Here is a 17,018-nt window from a genome sequence, read left to right on the forward strand (position 1 = left end):
TCTGACAAATTCCAATTAAAAATCACACGCAAAAGGATGTTTGTGTTTGTGTTTCAGAATTGAATTTCATACAAAACAAAGTTTAACTTAATATTTTTTTTCTGTTGGGCGCCATTTTTAGCTTTTGACAGTTTTATTTTTAAAAATTTATTTGCTTATTAAGAATTGTGTATATTGGTTTTCAGATAAGAATCACTGCATCTCTTACAAATTACAGTTGAAAATCACACAGGCAGATGTCTATCCTCGTTGGGCGCCATTTGTCAGAATTAAATTTCTTACAAAATATAAATTTAATTAATATTTGTATTTCTATTGGGCACCATTTTTATCTTTTGTCAAATGTGTTCTAGTACAATGATTTGTTAATTATTGAATTTGGATATTTAAAAGAAAAAATAAAAACTTAAAGTAAGTGTGTATTGGCCTACAGATCAGAATCATTGAAACTACTGCAAATTTCAGTTAAAAATCACGGAAAAAAAGAATTGTTTGTACTCTCGTTGGGCGCCACTTTTTTAGAACTTAATTTCAAACAAATGTTCTTTTCAGGAAACAAAGTTTTACTTAATATTTTTATATCTGTTGGGCGCCAGTTTTAGCTTTTGACAAATTTATTTTTGTAAGAAAAACAAAAATCTCTTGTTAGAATTTTGTGTTTTGGCTTACATGTAAGAATCATTAAAACTACTACAAATTCCTGTTGAAAACCACGGAAAAAAAGAAGTTTGTATACTTGCGTTGGGCGCCATATTTTAGAATGGAATTTAAATAAAACTACTTTAGAGCTAAAAACCTGGAGTAAGAATTTTGTATTTTGGTCTACATGTAAGAATCATTAAAACTTCTTCAAATTCCAGTTGAAAATCAAGGAAAAAATGAAGTTTGTGTACTTGCGTTGGGCGCCATTTTTTAGAATTGAATTTTAAATAAAACTACTTTAGGGATAAAAAAACTGAAGTTAGAATTTTTGTTTTTGCCTACATGTTAGAATCAAACTTCTTCAAATTCCAGTTGAAAATCACGGAAAAAAGAAGTTTGTGTACTTGAGTTGGGCGCCATCTCTGGAAAATTTTAAATAAAACTACTTAAGAGATAAAAAACCTGAAGTTAGAATATTGTGTTTTGGCCGACATTTAAGAATAATTAAAACTATTACAAATTCCTGTTGAAAATCACAAAAAAAAAAGAAGTTTGTGTACTTGCGTTGGGCGCCATTTTTTAGAATTGAATTTAAATAAAACTACTTTAGAGATGAAAACCTGAAGTTAGAATTTGTGTTTTTGAATCATTAAAACTACTACAAGCTCCAGTTGAAAATCACGGACAAAAAGAAGTGTGTGTACTTGCATTGGGCGCCATTTTTTAGAATTGAATTTTCTATAAAGCAACTTAAGAGATAAACAAAATTTAACTTAATATTTGTATATCTGTTGGGCGCCATTTTAAGCTTTAGAACAATTTGTTTTTAAAAATCTTTTAATGTGTTGGGTGCCATATTTTAAGGATATTTTTTTCATTAAATAACTTAATCATTTATAGTTTAAGACGAAAAATGCTTCCAACAAAAGATTGTTACATATTTAATATTTTTCAAGAGTTTTGAATATTTTGACTACATATATTCAAATGTAAACATCTTCTCTACTGGCATCATTTTGAACTTTCGAACCCTTCAAAGGTAAGTTTTTTTAGGACATAAATCGAGAAAACACTCCAGCAGTAAGCAGAACTAAATCGCCTTAACCGCACTCCGCAACCTTAATCCAACCTCGTCAAATTTTTTTCTCTTGCCGTTAGGTACGATAGAATCGCATCCATCAAGGGTGAAAGATAGTTGTTATAGGCGATGTGGTGGTGGTGATGTTGGGTGTTAGTTAAGTTATGGTTGCGGGAGTGCCATTCACGATTCTATGGGAGGTGTTAGAGTTACGGTGGCTTGAGGTTATGGTAGATTAGAAGCTTGTTGTGTGGATGGATTAAGTTTGTTTCTTTTTTGTTGTTGTTCTCCTTTATTCATCTTCACACCTCAGGAGCTCTTGTCGAATTATTTGAAAAATCTCTTCCGTCACAGAAAAGAAAATCAAAAAAATTCACATCCAGCTTTCGTCATCATATCATCCCTCTCCTCTTCTAGATGGCCAAAAGAGTCGTTCATTATTTATTCCATCACTAGAGATTACAGCAAGGCTTTTTGGGGCTTAAACAGATGTGGCATAGTATGTTTTTCGTTTTTCTTTTTTTTAACTTTTTTTTTTTGTTTGGTGGTGGTCGACGACAAAATGAGAGGAAATACAAGAAATAAACCAAAAATTGGACAGCGGTTAGGAAAAATCCATCACAGAATTTTTGAGTTATTATTTTTTTTTTGCTTTGAAATTAGATTTCAAGCATGATGTTGATATGTATTGGTGGCTGGTTTAAAATAAGACAGGCACGATGTTGTTAAAAAATTATGATGAGTTATGTGGTTTCCTTGATTTTTCATCAAGAGGATTCTGTAATAATTGAGAAAGTTGTAATATTGTTGAACTCCACACCCCAATCTTTTGAGATTAGCTTTTTTTAATTTATAAAAGCCTAATAAGCTTGATGAAATAATTTAATAAACAAACTTGAAGATTTTTTTGGATTATTATTTTAATTAAAGGACTATAAACAACGTTTAAGACTTGGTTGGCATATTTCATACATTTTTGATAGCAAAGAATCAAGAGTCTTTAAATTGTAACAAAATATTCTTTGTAATGATGAGTTTTTGGGTATTACAGAGTGAAGAAGGCAAAAGAAGAAATGAGTTTTGGGAATACAAACATTTTCTCATTTTTATTGTTAAGGTTTTCTAATTTGTAAGCATCTACTACAGCTACACATTTTGTGAAGTATTGATTGTTTTTCATTGAAGATTTCTCAAGTCAAGTTAGGTTGTCTTAATAATTAATTCAGAACCATCACTTAAAATATTTCATTGACATAAAACTAAACTCGAACTACGAACACTCAAAAAACAACCCTACTATTTACTATTGCTTTGATCAAAAGGTTCTTCTTACCATTCAGAGTCCTTTCATTAATTTAAGTTCATTTATAAAATTATATTAATGACAAAGTGTGCGATTCCATTTTGATAATTAAAATATAGTTTCAACATTTTAACTAAGGTATTTACAAGGGAGAAAGAGAGTTCCCCACTTTTTAATGTCAAATACCAAAAAACTGAAAATCTCGTCGCAACCTCTATCGTGTAAGGTTGTAATTTTGTCAATTCAAAAAGTTATATCAGTCTCTAAAGTATAGTCACTCCTCTAAGGAGTATCCTAGTTTCTCATCATCATCATTATCATCAACATCATTCAAAAGGAAAAAAAGTAATAAAATTCTACCACTCAATCAATACGGCAGATTAAATAAAAGTTGAATTCACTCCAATTATAAAATTCCATCTCATTAAATTAAAATTCCGTTTGCAATTAAAAATCGTTCTTCTCCCCAAGCAACAGTGCAGTGCAGTACCTTACCTAGCTTACCTCCATACATATATAAAACAGGAGTAGTAAAATGCTTTAAAACATTATCCTTTCGATGGGTATAATACAAATAAAAATCTGAAAAAAGTTTCCCCATTCCTGAGACAGGGATGTAGACGAAAATTTGTTCAAGAAGGGGCTAAGGATAAAATAAGTCTTGTATTTAATATTCATAAAATCTATACAAAATTCAAATCTTCACTTTATCTACTCTTATCAAGCTTAATGCATGTTAAACACTGTCCTAACACAAGAAACAAAAAGAAAAACACTCCCTCTGAAAATTAAGTTTTTTCGACTACGTTCCTGTATACAACCAAAAAATAAAATCGAACTTTTATTCAGCTACCTTCAGTACTAATTACGTCAAACGAACTATATACAATTAAAAACCATCCTCATCAATGGTTCCTGTCGTTGGCAATTTTCATCAACTTTATTTTATACAGTTTTTACGTTTCATCCTCATCCCTCGGTCTCCTTGCCCTCCTTATTCTCACTTTATTACACCTACCTTTCTTTCCATCGTGAAAATAACCGATCACGTTGCTGCCACAATAGGCCGCGTTTAATGGGTCCTGTCATCGATGCAACTGGAATACGTCCTGCCAATAGTGACTGCTGTAAAAAAAGAGAACAACAACAACAATGAATAAAGTTAATATTTATTTATAAATTAAAAGATAAATAAAAATCGAAATTCAATTTAAAATTAATTTTTCATGTGCAAAAGAAATTAAAATAAAAACAGTTTTTGATTGAAACGTTAAAGTTTCTTTTTGTTTTTATTTTTTTTTTTGAGCTCGTCGTGTGTCGTCGTATAAATAAAAAAGGAAGCGTACTCTATTTGGTGTCGATGTTGACAACGATGACGTTGATGATAATAATGATGTCATGTCACGTCAAAAAATATCTCAACTGTATAAGGACGAGAAGAGGATGTTATTAATTTTATTGGGATACAAAAATTATATTTTGTATGTAATTTTATTATGTACCGTGAAAATGTGAGCTTCCGCCAGGATATTCTTGAGGTTGAATAATAAAGTTGTTTATGTTTATGTTATGGGTGATAAATATTCTAGTCTATAAAAGGACTTTTGTTGATGTTGTAGTTCGTTTCTTTTGAAGGAAAGAATGTTGTCATAAATTTAACTTGAATGTCCTTGAATGCAAAATAGAACTAGCGCAGGAAAATTTGAATAGGAAATTTTAATTTCCGCATATTTTACATATCATGCTATTTCGGTGATTTTCTAGTGAAGATAGATGCGTTAAAAATGTTAGATAAAAAATAATTCCAGTTATACTAGAGGTCTTGGGTTCAAACCCTGCGTGTGTTTTTTTTCACGGCTATTGCCTCTTCCGAGGAATTGACAGATTCTCCAAGAGTAAATCTTGTTGTGTTTTACTTTTTTAACAAATTGCTTTACCTTTTATTTTGTTGAATTTTTGAACTTACTGTGCCTCCTTTTTATTTTATTTTTATATTCAGGTCGCTAATACTGCTTATCTCTTCATAGTTTATTCTAAACAATAATTTTATATATTTGGGACATTATTGGGACAAGCTTTTTTGTTTTACGAAACTATTTTTTCAACTTATGTATAAATTTTAGATTTTTTTAAAATCTGTTCCATGCAAAGAATCAACATTGGGACATGTTTGGGACAATCTTACTTAATGGAATTACTCTGAAATATGGAAAATTCAATAAAAATCTCGATGAATATTATTTTTATACGAAAGCCAAAATAAATTTAAAACAAAAACCACCAGTATTTTAGTTTTAAATGAAATTAAATATAGAGGACCCATATTAAAATATTTGCTTTGATAAGACTTAAATCCTGTTTCTACTATTAAAGTGTTTTAACAAGTTGTTTATTTTTTGATAATCCCACTTCTGATTTTAACTTTCATTTTAAGCGACTACGAGCAAATACGAGCATGTAGTTAAATACAAAAAAAAATAATAAGAAATCTTATCTATTGTAGTCTTGTTTAAGACCTTTTCGACCTTGAAGTGCTGCTGCCATACAGCTTTTCGTATCTTAATTAACTCTTATCACAGTGTGTATATTTCGTGCCATTGAATAAATATGCGCACCACTTGCTTGCTAAATATTTATCCTTATGAAATACAAAACACATTCTACAAAAAAAGTTCAAAGGAAAGAAAAATAAGAAAACTAACCACCACCCCTTGAAAATTTGATAGTAAAACCTTAAATCAACAAAAGACACTATCCAAAAAATGATCTGACTTGTTGTATAAAGCACAAACCTCTGAAAGGTAAACAAAATGAAAGTTGTTTTAAAACACACACATTACAGAACACAACAACTCATTAAGGCAAAAGATACAATATCTATTTCCAACCATAAAAGTAGCTGTACCATCTCTATGATTCTAGAAAAAGGCAACACTATAAAAACGCTTTCTTGGAGATTTTATAAGCAAAAACTAAACATCATCATAAGATAAGTCCACCCTATGAGACTTAAGAGAAGAATATCTTAAATTTACCAAAGCAGATATTGCTTCCACCTACCTTGAAGGAAAAGAAAATGTTATATTTCTGGAGTGTTCTCGTATTTCTCTGCAACAGGACGAAAATAAGGAAGACTGCATAGTCGCAAAGAAATGTTTTCAATAGAAGATAATGAAACTGTTAAATATCTTTCAATTGAACCATTAGTCGAATTTGCTCAGTTTGATATTTTGGTTTTACTTCTGACCCAAAAGCTAATAATTGTCTTATAGGCTGCCTATGAGTGACATTTCATGGGACGAATCGTCTTTCGCACTCATACAGTTGCTAGAGTACTAAAAAAATTGGCATTCACAAATCCGATGGCCCGGATAGTATCCCAACTTTTCTTCTGAAGAGGTGTTCTTCAACGCTGTCAAACCACTTCGTACACTTTTCCATCTGTTCTATTCTACTGGTCTCTTTCCGAGTGGATGCATTTGTCCAGCCTGTCCTTTAAAAATGCAAATCCTTGTCCCCTCTAAATATCGTCCAATTGTTCTTCCGTCCCTTCTTTCCAAGATCATGGAAACACTGACCAATTGTCAGCCTAAGACATTTCTGAAGAACGGAAGCTTCTTAATGACCGGCCGTATGGCTTTCGCTGCAATAGGTCCGCTGGTGATCTTATGGTTTATCTCATGGAAGAAATCTTTACATTATTTTAGAGAAATTAGGATTATTGCATTTGATATTTCAAAGGCATTTGAAATAATTTGGCATCAAGCTCTCTTATCGAAAATACGTGATTTTGGTATTGATGAATCTCTTCTTTGTTGGGTTAGAAGTTATCTTTCGAACCGTTTAATTTAAGCAGTATTGGATGTTTTTAAATCTGATATCCACAAAATAAACGCTGCTGGTGTGCCCCATGGCTCCGTTTTGTCTCCAACTCTCTTCCTCTTCTGAAACTTCTAACCCACTAAATTGTTTCGCTGAAGAGAGTACCTTATGCTTTTCATATTCGTTTTTAGATACTCATCCTTGTTCTTCAGATGTGGACTACCAACGGCAGCGTATGATAAGTTCATTAAATTCTGATCTTGACAGCATTGTTCAATGAGGAATCAAAAACCGTGTTGAATTTAATGCTTCGAAAACTCAATGCTGTCTTCTGTCGAAAAGGCGTAACCCTTCCCCAATGCTACTATCCATGAGTGGTACTTGCATCGAAAAGACTGAACAACTATCAGTCCTAGGTATGTGCATCACAAATCACTTTTTGTGGAGTGATCACATATTTGACATCACTAAAAATGCTGCTAAGTGTTTAGGTTTTCTTCGACGGTGCAAGAAGTTTTTTAAACCTTCTGATCTGGCTATAATTTACAAAGCTTTTATTTGTCTTAGACTCGAGTATAACTCTCGTATATGGCTAAGAACCCAAATAACGTACTTGAGTCTTCTGGATAGAATTGAAAAAAGAGCTCTGCTTCTCTTGAACACCGCCGCAAGGTCTCATGCCTGTCATTGTCTTATCGTTATTTTAATAAACAATGCTCGTTGCATTTTTCCCCTTAAAAAATTCAACCGTAATACTCGTACTGCTAGGAACGCCCTTGAGCCCAATTTCGGACGTAGTGTTAAGTACAAAGATTCTTTCTGTAGCCGCACTACGCGAATGTGGAATGGTTTACCTGACTCAATATTTTCCACTCATCACAATGTGCAGAAATTTAAAACTTATGTGCATCGGTTTCTCCAATTCTAATCCTATGCTCCTTTCCTAATTGCTCGCACTGTGCTTAATCATTGTAAGGGTATTCAAAACCCTTTTGGTGAGCGCACAATATTAAAAAAAATATCTTTATCAAACACTGAAATTTTTATCACTGATTCCTTTTAGTACCCGTGGCATGATGGTTAGTGCGTTGGACAGATATGCCAGAGGGCTCGGGTTTAAACCCTGCCTGTCTCATATTAAGTTTTTTTACCGGTATTGCCTTCTGCAAGGAATTGACAAATTCTCCAAGAGTAATTCTTGTCATGTCTTATGATATCTCAAATTTTCCGTTCGGATTTGGCTTAAAACTGTAGGTCCCTTCCATTCCTGACACCATTACTCACACAAAGGAATGGTTGAGAGTCGTAAGTCACTAGGCTCTAGTTCTCAACTGACTGTTGGGCCACTAATTTATCCATCCTGATTCCGTAAAATGCTTATAGATTTAAAATTTTGCAGAAGTTTTGAAACGTTTGATAGCTTTTCTGTGCTGAAAAAAATCTTTGGTACATGTAACCTCTAATAATATTGGGACATCATCTTAAGTAGATCTTCTGCTATTTTCTTCTTGGTTGAATAATCAGGTAGGTACTTTCGAGAATTTGATAAAAGCAAATTTTAAAAAATGTTCCAAACTAAGTACAAAACCTTTAAACATGCAAACAATTCCTCCACATCTTACCCTAAAGCCTCGCTATATCTCAACTATTAACAAACAAAAAACGCTAAAGTGGCAACATTCTGTGGCAACTTGGAACTGACAAAACGACTTCTGTTTCACTCCGTACAAACAATTTGCATTTGAAGAAATACACAAGAACAAAAACAAAAAGAAAAGAAACAAAAAACACAAAATGTAATAAACTTTCAGATAAGAATTCATGTTAATTGAAAGCGATAAGAAAAGTTGCGGAAGATTCATTGTTTACTTGGACCCAGAAAAACAAAGAACTGACAACTATCTAAATGTGTACTAACACCCAACAACCAGCCAGATGCAGGAAGCCTTCCTCCTCTCCACAGAAGTTAATTCTTCCATATAGAACTTCTTTAAGACCTGCCACTGTGCTATCTTCCTATCAACCCCTCTATAGCCTCCTCCCAACAAATCGTCGGTCCTCACACAGTCGTCATCGTCCATTTGGGAGGCTTTTTCTTTTCTTGTTTTTCATCTGGCATAATAATTTATGATGAATAATAATTAATTTCTTTAGCAAATTTTCTTCTTCTCTAAGTCGGTCGGTTGGTCTGTCGGTCGCTTTTTCAGATCGGTTCGGTCGTCCTCGTTTTTGTCTTTCTTGCGACTTAGTTTTTAGTTTTTAGCAGCAACCAGCGCTGCGAAAATAATAATAATTATAATTGTTTGTGTTGAAAAGTATACTGAGACTGACTGTTCTCGGTATTTCTAAGTATGTTTGTTCTCATTTCGTATGAAATATTTTTGCTAAATATTTAGATAGACACACAGTGAGTGTTTTTTGGGACACAAAAGTGTTCGAACCTACTTTGCTGAGGTTTACACTGCTCCTCTTATTCTTATTCTAGTTCTTTATTGTGTATGTTTACGAATTTGATTATGAAAATTAGTTCATGGCAAATAAATTATTCTACATCGTTGCGATTTTATTAATTATTATTATTATGAGGAGGGGGTGCATTTTTGCAATAAATTTAAGATATTTCGCATACCTCTGCGAATTTATACCAAACACAGACGATGCGACGGACTCACGGTTTGAGAATTGGTTTATTTTTGTAACGATTTAGTCTGAGAGGAAAGTTGTTTGTTTTGAGATTGTGAAAACCATAAATTATTAGGTGTTACGAAATGAGTTAGAAAAAGACACTAAGCTGATAGTGTGCTAGTTGGCAATGAAAAGAGCTGATAATAGATTGTTGCTATAGCCAAAGAGGTTCTTTCGTATAGATATTTTTGTGTCTGATTAATAAAGTTGCTTTATTGTGTCTTAAAGGTAAAATTTGGAAAAGATTACGAATTGGTGTTATCATGCAACTAAAAATAGTTTGACTGATAAAGAGAAGTTAGTTAAAATTGTTTTTCAAGGGCCCTATTGTATAGATTATTAATAATTGAGAAAAGAACAATTGTGGAAATCCAATCGGGGAAAAGGTCTTGAGTTGTAGGAACAAGGCCATGTTATGTAATCTCTTGAGGATTGTAACTTCTTGTGTTTAATTTTTTTTTGAAGCAGACATATGAAGGAAGAAAGAATCAATTTTTGATAAAGAAGGTATAGAAATTCCCCCCTAACGAACGCACGGAAATGGAAGAAGTATACCTGGCGAGTATTTGTTTGAGGAGGGTTTTCTCCAAAAGTTATGAATTAATCTTCAATAATTTATAACATGCTTTGGTGGGATATAAATATTATAGGCAGTAAGGTTGGTAAATGGATTTTAAAAATGTATGAAAAGACTTAGAATGAGGCTGCAGAGCTTAAAAGATTTTCGATGTCAAATGTGTAAATACGTTATCTGTTATTAAAAAGAGTGTTTGAGTGAGGAATAAATCGTCTTTGTTTGTGTCTGGTTTTTGTCAGGAAGCAAAGTCTTGGTCCTTAACTTAAAGTCATGGGTTGTCAAGAGGTTGTATCCAATACTTTCAAGTTGGTAGAGAAAACTAAGAACATTAGCTCTGTTATAGATTTCACTTAACAATAATTTCTAAGTTTAAACAATTAATGTGAAATGTGCAACAAAATTGTTTATGTATTAAACTTAAGATGAAGATGCATTCAACAAAAAATGTTGTCAAAGCAGATGCCAACTTAAAATACTTCCACACAGAATTCTTTTGAAATTCAATTTTTAGAAAGATGATTTTTTAAAATAAAAATGTAAATACATTTCAGAGCAACTATTGAAAATGTGAAAACGGAGCTTTTAAAGACTTACACTTAATAAATGGAAGATTTTTAAAAACCTGAATTTATTCCCCTTCTAAAAATTAGCTTAGATTTTCAGTTCAAAGAAACATTGTTACAAAATACAAACACTTCTTTTTAAAACTCTTAGGTATCTGAAAACATTATCTTCCAGAGTTAGCTCCCAAGTATTTATGTATATCATTACTCGAGCTAAAGTCTTCTATGAAAATATCGTTACTAAAAAACTGTCCCAAAACTGTCCCAATATTATAAATATGTATAGGTATGCATTGGCAGTATCGCTTTTCATAAACAACTATAAACGCGTACATAACACATATTTTATTCACTTCTTTGTTCCATTAGTTTGATTTTATATTCAAATAATAATACCACTTATAGCTGTCCCAATATTTAAGCCCAACACTTCTTGTCACCACCATGTATTATAAATCATAGCAAAAGCAAAATAAGTTCTGCATTAAACACAATTTTTTAAGCAAACAGTCGAAATCTAAATGAAATATTGCAATTTGCATTCATTTAATGAAATTTGTATTTACACTTGTTATGAACATATGAAGAAATCTTTAAAAAAAGTTGTCCCAAATTAGAAAAAAGGACAAAACTGGACTTAAATGGTGATTTTATAGAAATTTACGTAAATAAAATTGTCACTAAAATTCAAAGTTGACTAATTTCGTTATAAAAAGTTGTCCCAAAAGTGTCCTAATTTAAACAAAAAACACAAAATTTGATTTGAATGGCAAAGTTAGAGTCATATAATTTAATATAACTGTTATTAACATTCAAAGCTGATTAATTTCTTTAAAAAAGGTTGTCCAGAAAGTGGCCTAATTAACAAAAAAACTACAAAACGTGACTTAAGCGGTGAGGTTTGCGTCACTAGTTTTAAATAATCTTTAATAACACTCAAAGTTGGTTAATTTCTTTTAAAATGTTGTCCAAAGAGTGTCCTAATTTTGAAAAAAGTAAAAAACTTGACATTGAGGTTCGAGTCAGGTAACTTTAAATAACCGTTAATAAAATTTGACCTAGCTGTAAACGGTGTATCACAAGTTTTAAATAATTGTCAATAACATTCAAATTGGTTAATTTATTTTAAAATGTTGTCCAAAAAGTGTCCCAATTGAAAAAAATATACAAAACTTGACATTGAGGTTCAAGTCAGGTAACTTAAAATAACCATCAATACAATTTGACTCAAGCGGAAAGCTGTGCGTCACTAATTTTAAATTATTGTCAATATCATTCAAAGTTGGCTAATTTCTTTTAAAATGTTGTCCAAAAATTGTCACAATTTTGAAAAAACATAAAACTAGACACTGAGATTTGAGTCAGGTAACTTAAAATAACCGTCAATAAAATTTGACTTAAGCTGTACGCGGTGCGTCACTAGTTTTAAACAATCGTCAAGAACATTCAAAGTTGGTTAATTTCTTTTAAAATGTTGTCCAAAAAGTGTCCCAATTTTGAAAAAAACATAAAACTTGATATTGAGGTTTCAGAGCCAATAATTCTATGCACAGTTTATCTCAAAATAAATTGAGTTTGTTGTTGGTTCTAAGGCTTTCTATAATAATCGATTTCAACTAAAGCTGTCCGAAATGTAATCCAAATACTCCAAATTACAACTTTTTTTATTAGCCTAGTGTGACTTTGTAATAAAATCAAGTCTTAAATTATTTTCTTTGTAGTTAAGCTATCTCGAAATTTTGTTAATTTTTTGTTAGTATTTCCTATTTTATTAGTTTCTTGACCCCCACAAAATTGACGTAAGGTGATTTTGAAGACGTATACATTTTCTTTGAAAGTTTTATTCAATTGATTTGCTTTGTGCTTTTCAAGTTACACGTTATATTTGATTTGTTTACAGAAAGTAAACAATATCAAAAGAGTGTTTGAGGTTTTCTTGCTTTTTTTTGTAAATGTAAAGTTTGCATTCACTCAAGCCTGCACATTTGAATAGCGATTGAATAATAGACTTTTAGCAGTGATGGTGTTTAACAATCACACCTCTATTTTCATAGCTAACAACAGAAGGTGCTGCAATTTGAAATGTTTTTTTTTTCCTTCTTATGACGCAACACCTCTCCATCTCGAGATGCTCAAATTCAAAAAAATTATAGAAAAAAAACACATGTTTTGTTTAAAGTTTAATGTCCTAAATCTCAGTTAAGCAGCAGCGAGGAACATGTTCCGACTTAATTAGGCACACAAATAACCTTTCAAAAACCACAAAACCAAAAAAAATTTATATGGATATGGATTTGTGCCAAGTAGAAGTTATGTGTGCTTAAAAGATGCAGGGTCATCCTGGGGTTGGCGGCGGTAGCAGGTTTGGGATATCAAAATAGACAATCGAAAATCTCTGGTCACGTTTTTAATAGCTAAACCACCTCCCCACAACCTTCTCAACCACATGTATTTATACCAGTGCCATGTATGCTTTTTGTTCTAATAAATGTTGAAAATCCCCATTCCTATACCTTCATATCTCTAAACATAAGCTGAAAGCCTATTACCATTTATTTTACTATTTCCGAGGATGAATATGCACAGCAAACATATATTTGTGGACTTATGTATATAGTAGAATCATACATAACAAAAGTACATAAATACGAGTACGTAAATGAAAACGAGAGAAGCAAACAATAAACAAAAAAAAAACAAACGTGATCATAAAGACCTTACCTTTCCCAGTCCAGTCTAGCTTCTATAGCACTTCTTATATATGCCTTCATCTATCTATGGCTTTTCTGAAAATGGAGGCTATCTTTGGCAGTGTATCTTAGTTACATTTAAATGCCAACTAAACGACGAACGACGGCCAACCGGCATTGGCATGGCAATGGCGGCAAACTATCACGTAGCTATTTAACTAACTGGTGGCGAAAGAAGTGGATATTATAGACAAAAAATAGAGGTTTGCCGCGGGCCATAAAATAAAAACGTCTTGTCTTGGCGGCGGAGGAAACAGCCACCAACTATGTAACAATAACAACAACAACTTGTATATTCCTTTGCATTGAAGAAACAATGACGCCATTAAGAAAGTATCTTTGCCAGAAAAAAAGGCTATTGTTATTATTTTTCATTCTTTTGGCCTAAAGATTGTGCACTGATGTGATGGTGTTAAGGCTGATGGACTTGAATTGAAATGACCCTCTTATGAAAATAAACGTACTCAGTACAGTAAACTTACCATCGGAAGTCGAAACTACCACAACCAAAGCTGTCAAAGTGTGTGTCCCAAAATTGGGACAAAGCTTTTTGATGATGTTAGCCATGCCCAAGGTTCTGTTCTGTTTCTGAAAAAGGTTCTTGACGGAAATCAAAACCCTCATGTCTACGCACTTTAATATAAAAAACATTACACACAAATATTGGTAGCTACATAAAATCAATCATCAGAATCGACAGAAAACATAGGTAGACGAAGAATGAATGACCCCATAATGATTTGTATATGATGGAATGACAGGTGGGAGGTGAATAAACGCTCACTTATGGTGTGTAGGTATCATAATATCCAGTCGTGTGTTGTAGATGATGTCTAGAGCTATGTGTCAAGGTGTTTCTGTGGGTTTTGTGACATGAGGCGTCTGCTTTAATCATCAATCGATGAGGTAATCCCTTTGCATACGAGTAGGTTCTTATAGAGCTTCGACAATTTGTCATATTTAATAGAATAGTCATTCTAACATGTGTTTGATTTCACTATTGGTTGTGATTGTGAATTTTAACTTACAATTTAGGATTAGCATAGACATAGAGAGAGAGAGAGAGAGAGGGAAATTGAGGGAAATAAAGAATGAGTGAGAGGTGTAATAGAAATTTTCTGACATGTAACCACCATTCGAATAAGGGAATAGTTAATTAATTATGCAAATTTTCATTTTGTGACACGTTTAACAAATACTTATCATCAGAAAAGAGTGAGGGAAAGAGAGAGAGATAGTGAAAAGAAAAAATAAAGGGTGATGGAAAACTAAAGAGGAGATGTCAAAGTTATATAGAGATGCAGTTACGAATACTAAATTGTTTTTTAATTGATGAATGATTTGCTGAGTAAAAGTCAACTTTATATAGATAGATTAGCTTTGTTGAAAGGTAAGAGAGGAACAGGATGGGAGGAGTGGAGAGTTTCAAAAGTATGAAGAATAGTTGACAGTGGGAAAATTCTCATCTATAACTTTGTCCATACGAATACTTAAACAAGAATTTAATAACAGAGATTAAGTTGCAAATTTGTGTTGTAAAAAAATTAAACTTTTAAGGCCAGTTGACTTTTAGACTAGTCGAAATACTTCTAGAGAAATGTCAAATTGATATTATATTTGACAGCATTTTGAAACACGAAAATAACTTAATTGGATGGCGCAATAATCCCTTAAGAACTAGGGTCTTGTGACTTACAACTCTCAAACATTCCTGTGTGCGAGTACTGTTGTCAGGAATAGATGGGACCTAAAGATTTGAGCCGAATCCAGACAGCTAATTTGAGAAAGCACTTTTCATGACAAGAATTACTCTTAGAGAATTTGGCAATTCCACGCAAGAGGCAGTACCCGTAAAAAAAACTTTAGATGGAAAAGGCAGGGATCGAACTCAAGACCTCTGGCATGACAGGCCAAAGCAATGAACAAGCTAAAAAGATATTTAGTTTAAGTCCACTAGAAGATCTGGACGCCACAACAACCCAACCCCATAAACATTTATCACAGATTAAATGAGCCCGTGAAGCAAATACTTTAGTGGATAAAAGCTGTTAATTGTGGTGAAAACCGTTGATAGCTGGTGGAAGCCGTTGATAACCCTTAAAAGCTCTTGATATTAAGCGAAACTGTAGAAATCCAGAAGAATCCAAAGTACAACAGAGCGGGAAATAAACGAAGTCAGTGAACGAAAGAATGAACCATGGCTCCAAAAATCCAAAATAGGACAGGACCTATTTTCGAAGAAAAAGCCAATAAATAAGTTGTCTAATCATTCATATTAATACAAAATTGTAACCTAAGAACTATGAGTTGTTAATAACGACCTTTAAACTAAAGCTTCTGTACTTCACCTCAGCCTCTGAGACACCAAAGTACTTCACAAAATATTTGAAACCGTACCTCTCAGACTATTTTTTGTAATTTATGTTTTTATTTTTCAGATTAATCAAGCCTACTTAATATGCCTAGCTCATAAACTTTTTGATATCTACTCGCCTATAAGCAAAAGTTCAATCAGTCTATGTATACGTATGGGTGTTGTGTATGTCTGGTTAATTTATCGCACAAATCAAAATCAATCAACGATAGATTTAATGGAAATCCGAACTTATTGATTGTTATGGTTGAATCAACTAATATAAATAATAATGTTGTATTATATAAAGAGATACTATATGACGATAAAAAAAAACAGTAAAACTATTCGTTGAGTTTGTTCAACTGAATTATTTTGCCTTTTTTCAGTACATATGATAATTATTTATGTGGGAATAATTGAAGTTGGAGTGATTAATTGGCAATGTTGTTTTTTTTTTGTTTTTTTGCAGGTGCTCAATTTTTGATAAAAATCAATATGGCAATTATTTATTAATCTGATTAATTCGTTTAATAAAGCTATGAACTTTGACTGCGTTGATCACATCATTTCAATTAAATTATAAATATTAAAAAAATAAAAGTGTTGAAAAAGAATAAAACGGGATAGGGTGTCATCCAAACTGATAACTTCCCAATGGTGTCGTTTAAATTCTCATTTTTTTAGTCTTTCCTATACATTGCATTTCCAAATGCTAAAATGTTGATATAAATGAAAAGAAGTTCATTTGAGATATCAAAGACGTCCCAGTGTATTATATGTTGGGCACAACCCTACGAACACATCCATTTCGAGTCTCAGGGATGTACTTTTTGTACCCTGCTCTAAAATTGAAAGTCTCTAAAATGGATTTTGATATTCGAATAAAGTCAATCTTTAATTAGCAGCAGGGTGCCATTCAACAGTATATTATACTAACAATAAGTTTGCAATATTTATGTTAATCTAAACTTAAAACTAACAACTATCGAAAGCAAATAAACTTAATGTTAAGCTAGCAGATTTGAATAAAGATAGCGTCTATTTGGGTTTGGATTTGTTGTTGGAATTAGATTCAGGCAAAAAGTCTTGAGTTTCATCAAGGCTAAATTCGACAACATAAGCCTAATATGCGCTCATGCCCCAACAGAGGAGAAAGTTGAAGACACCAAAGACATATTCTTCGAGCTCTTGGACAAGACATATGAGCAATACTCTGGCTATGACATTAAAATTGTCTTAGAA

At 32.3% G+C, this 17,018-nt stretch overlaps 1 protein-coding gene across 5 annotated transcripts in view; it reads right to left on the reverse strand.

Moving 5' to 3' along the window:
- Window positions 1-17,018, reverse strand: part of LOC129939356 (putative uncharacterized protein DDB_G0282133) — a 147,996-nt gene that overhangs the window by 22,416 nt on the left and 108,562 nt on the right. For 3 of the 5 annotated variants that reach the window (XM_056047339.1, XM_056047337.1, XM_056047340.1), the window contains one exon: window positions 4,042-4,148. In XM_056047339.1, coding sequence (XP_055903314.1) covers window positions 4,042-4,148 — 107 coding nt within the window. The remainder of the gene's footprint in view (window positions 1-4,041; window positions 4,149-17,018) is intronic. The other 2 variants (XM_056047341.1, XM_056047338.1) reach the window with 1 other exon arrangement.

Source organism: Eupeodes corollae, chromosome 1, assembly GCF_945859685.1.
Source record: "Eupeodes corollae chromosome 1, idEupCoro1.1, whole genome shotgun sequence".
Classification (NCBI taxonomy): domain Eukaryota; kingdom Metazoa; phylum Arthropoda; class Insecta; order Diptera; family Syrphidae; genus Eupeodes; species Eupeodes corollae.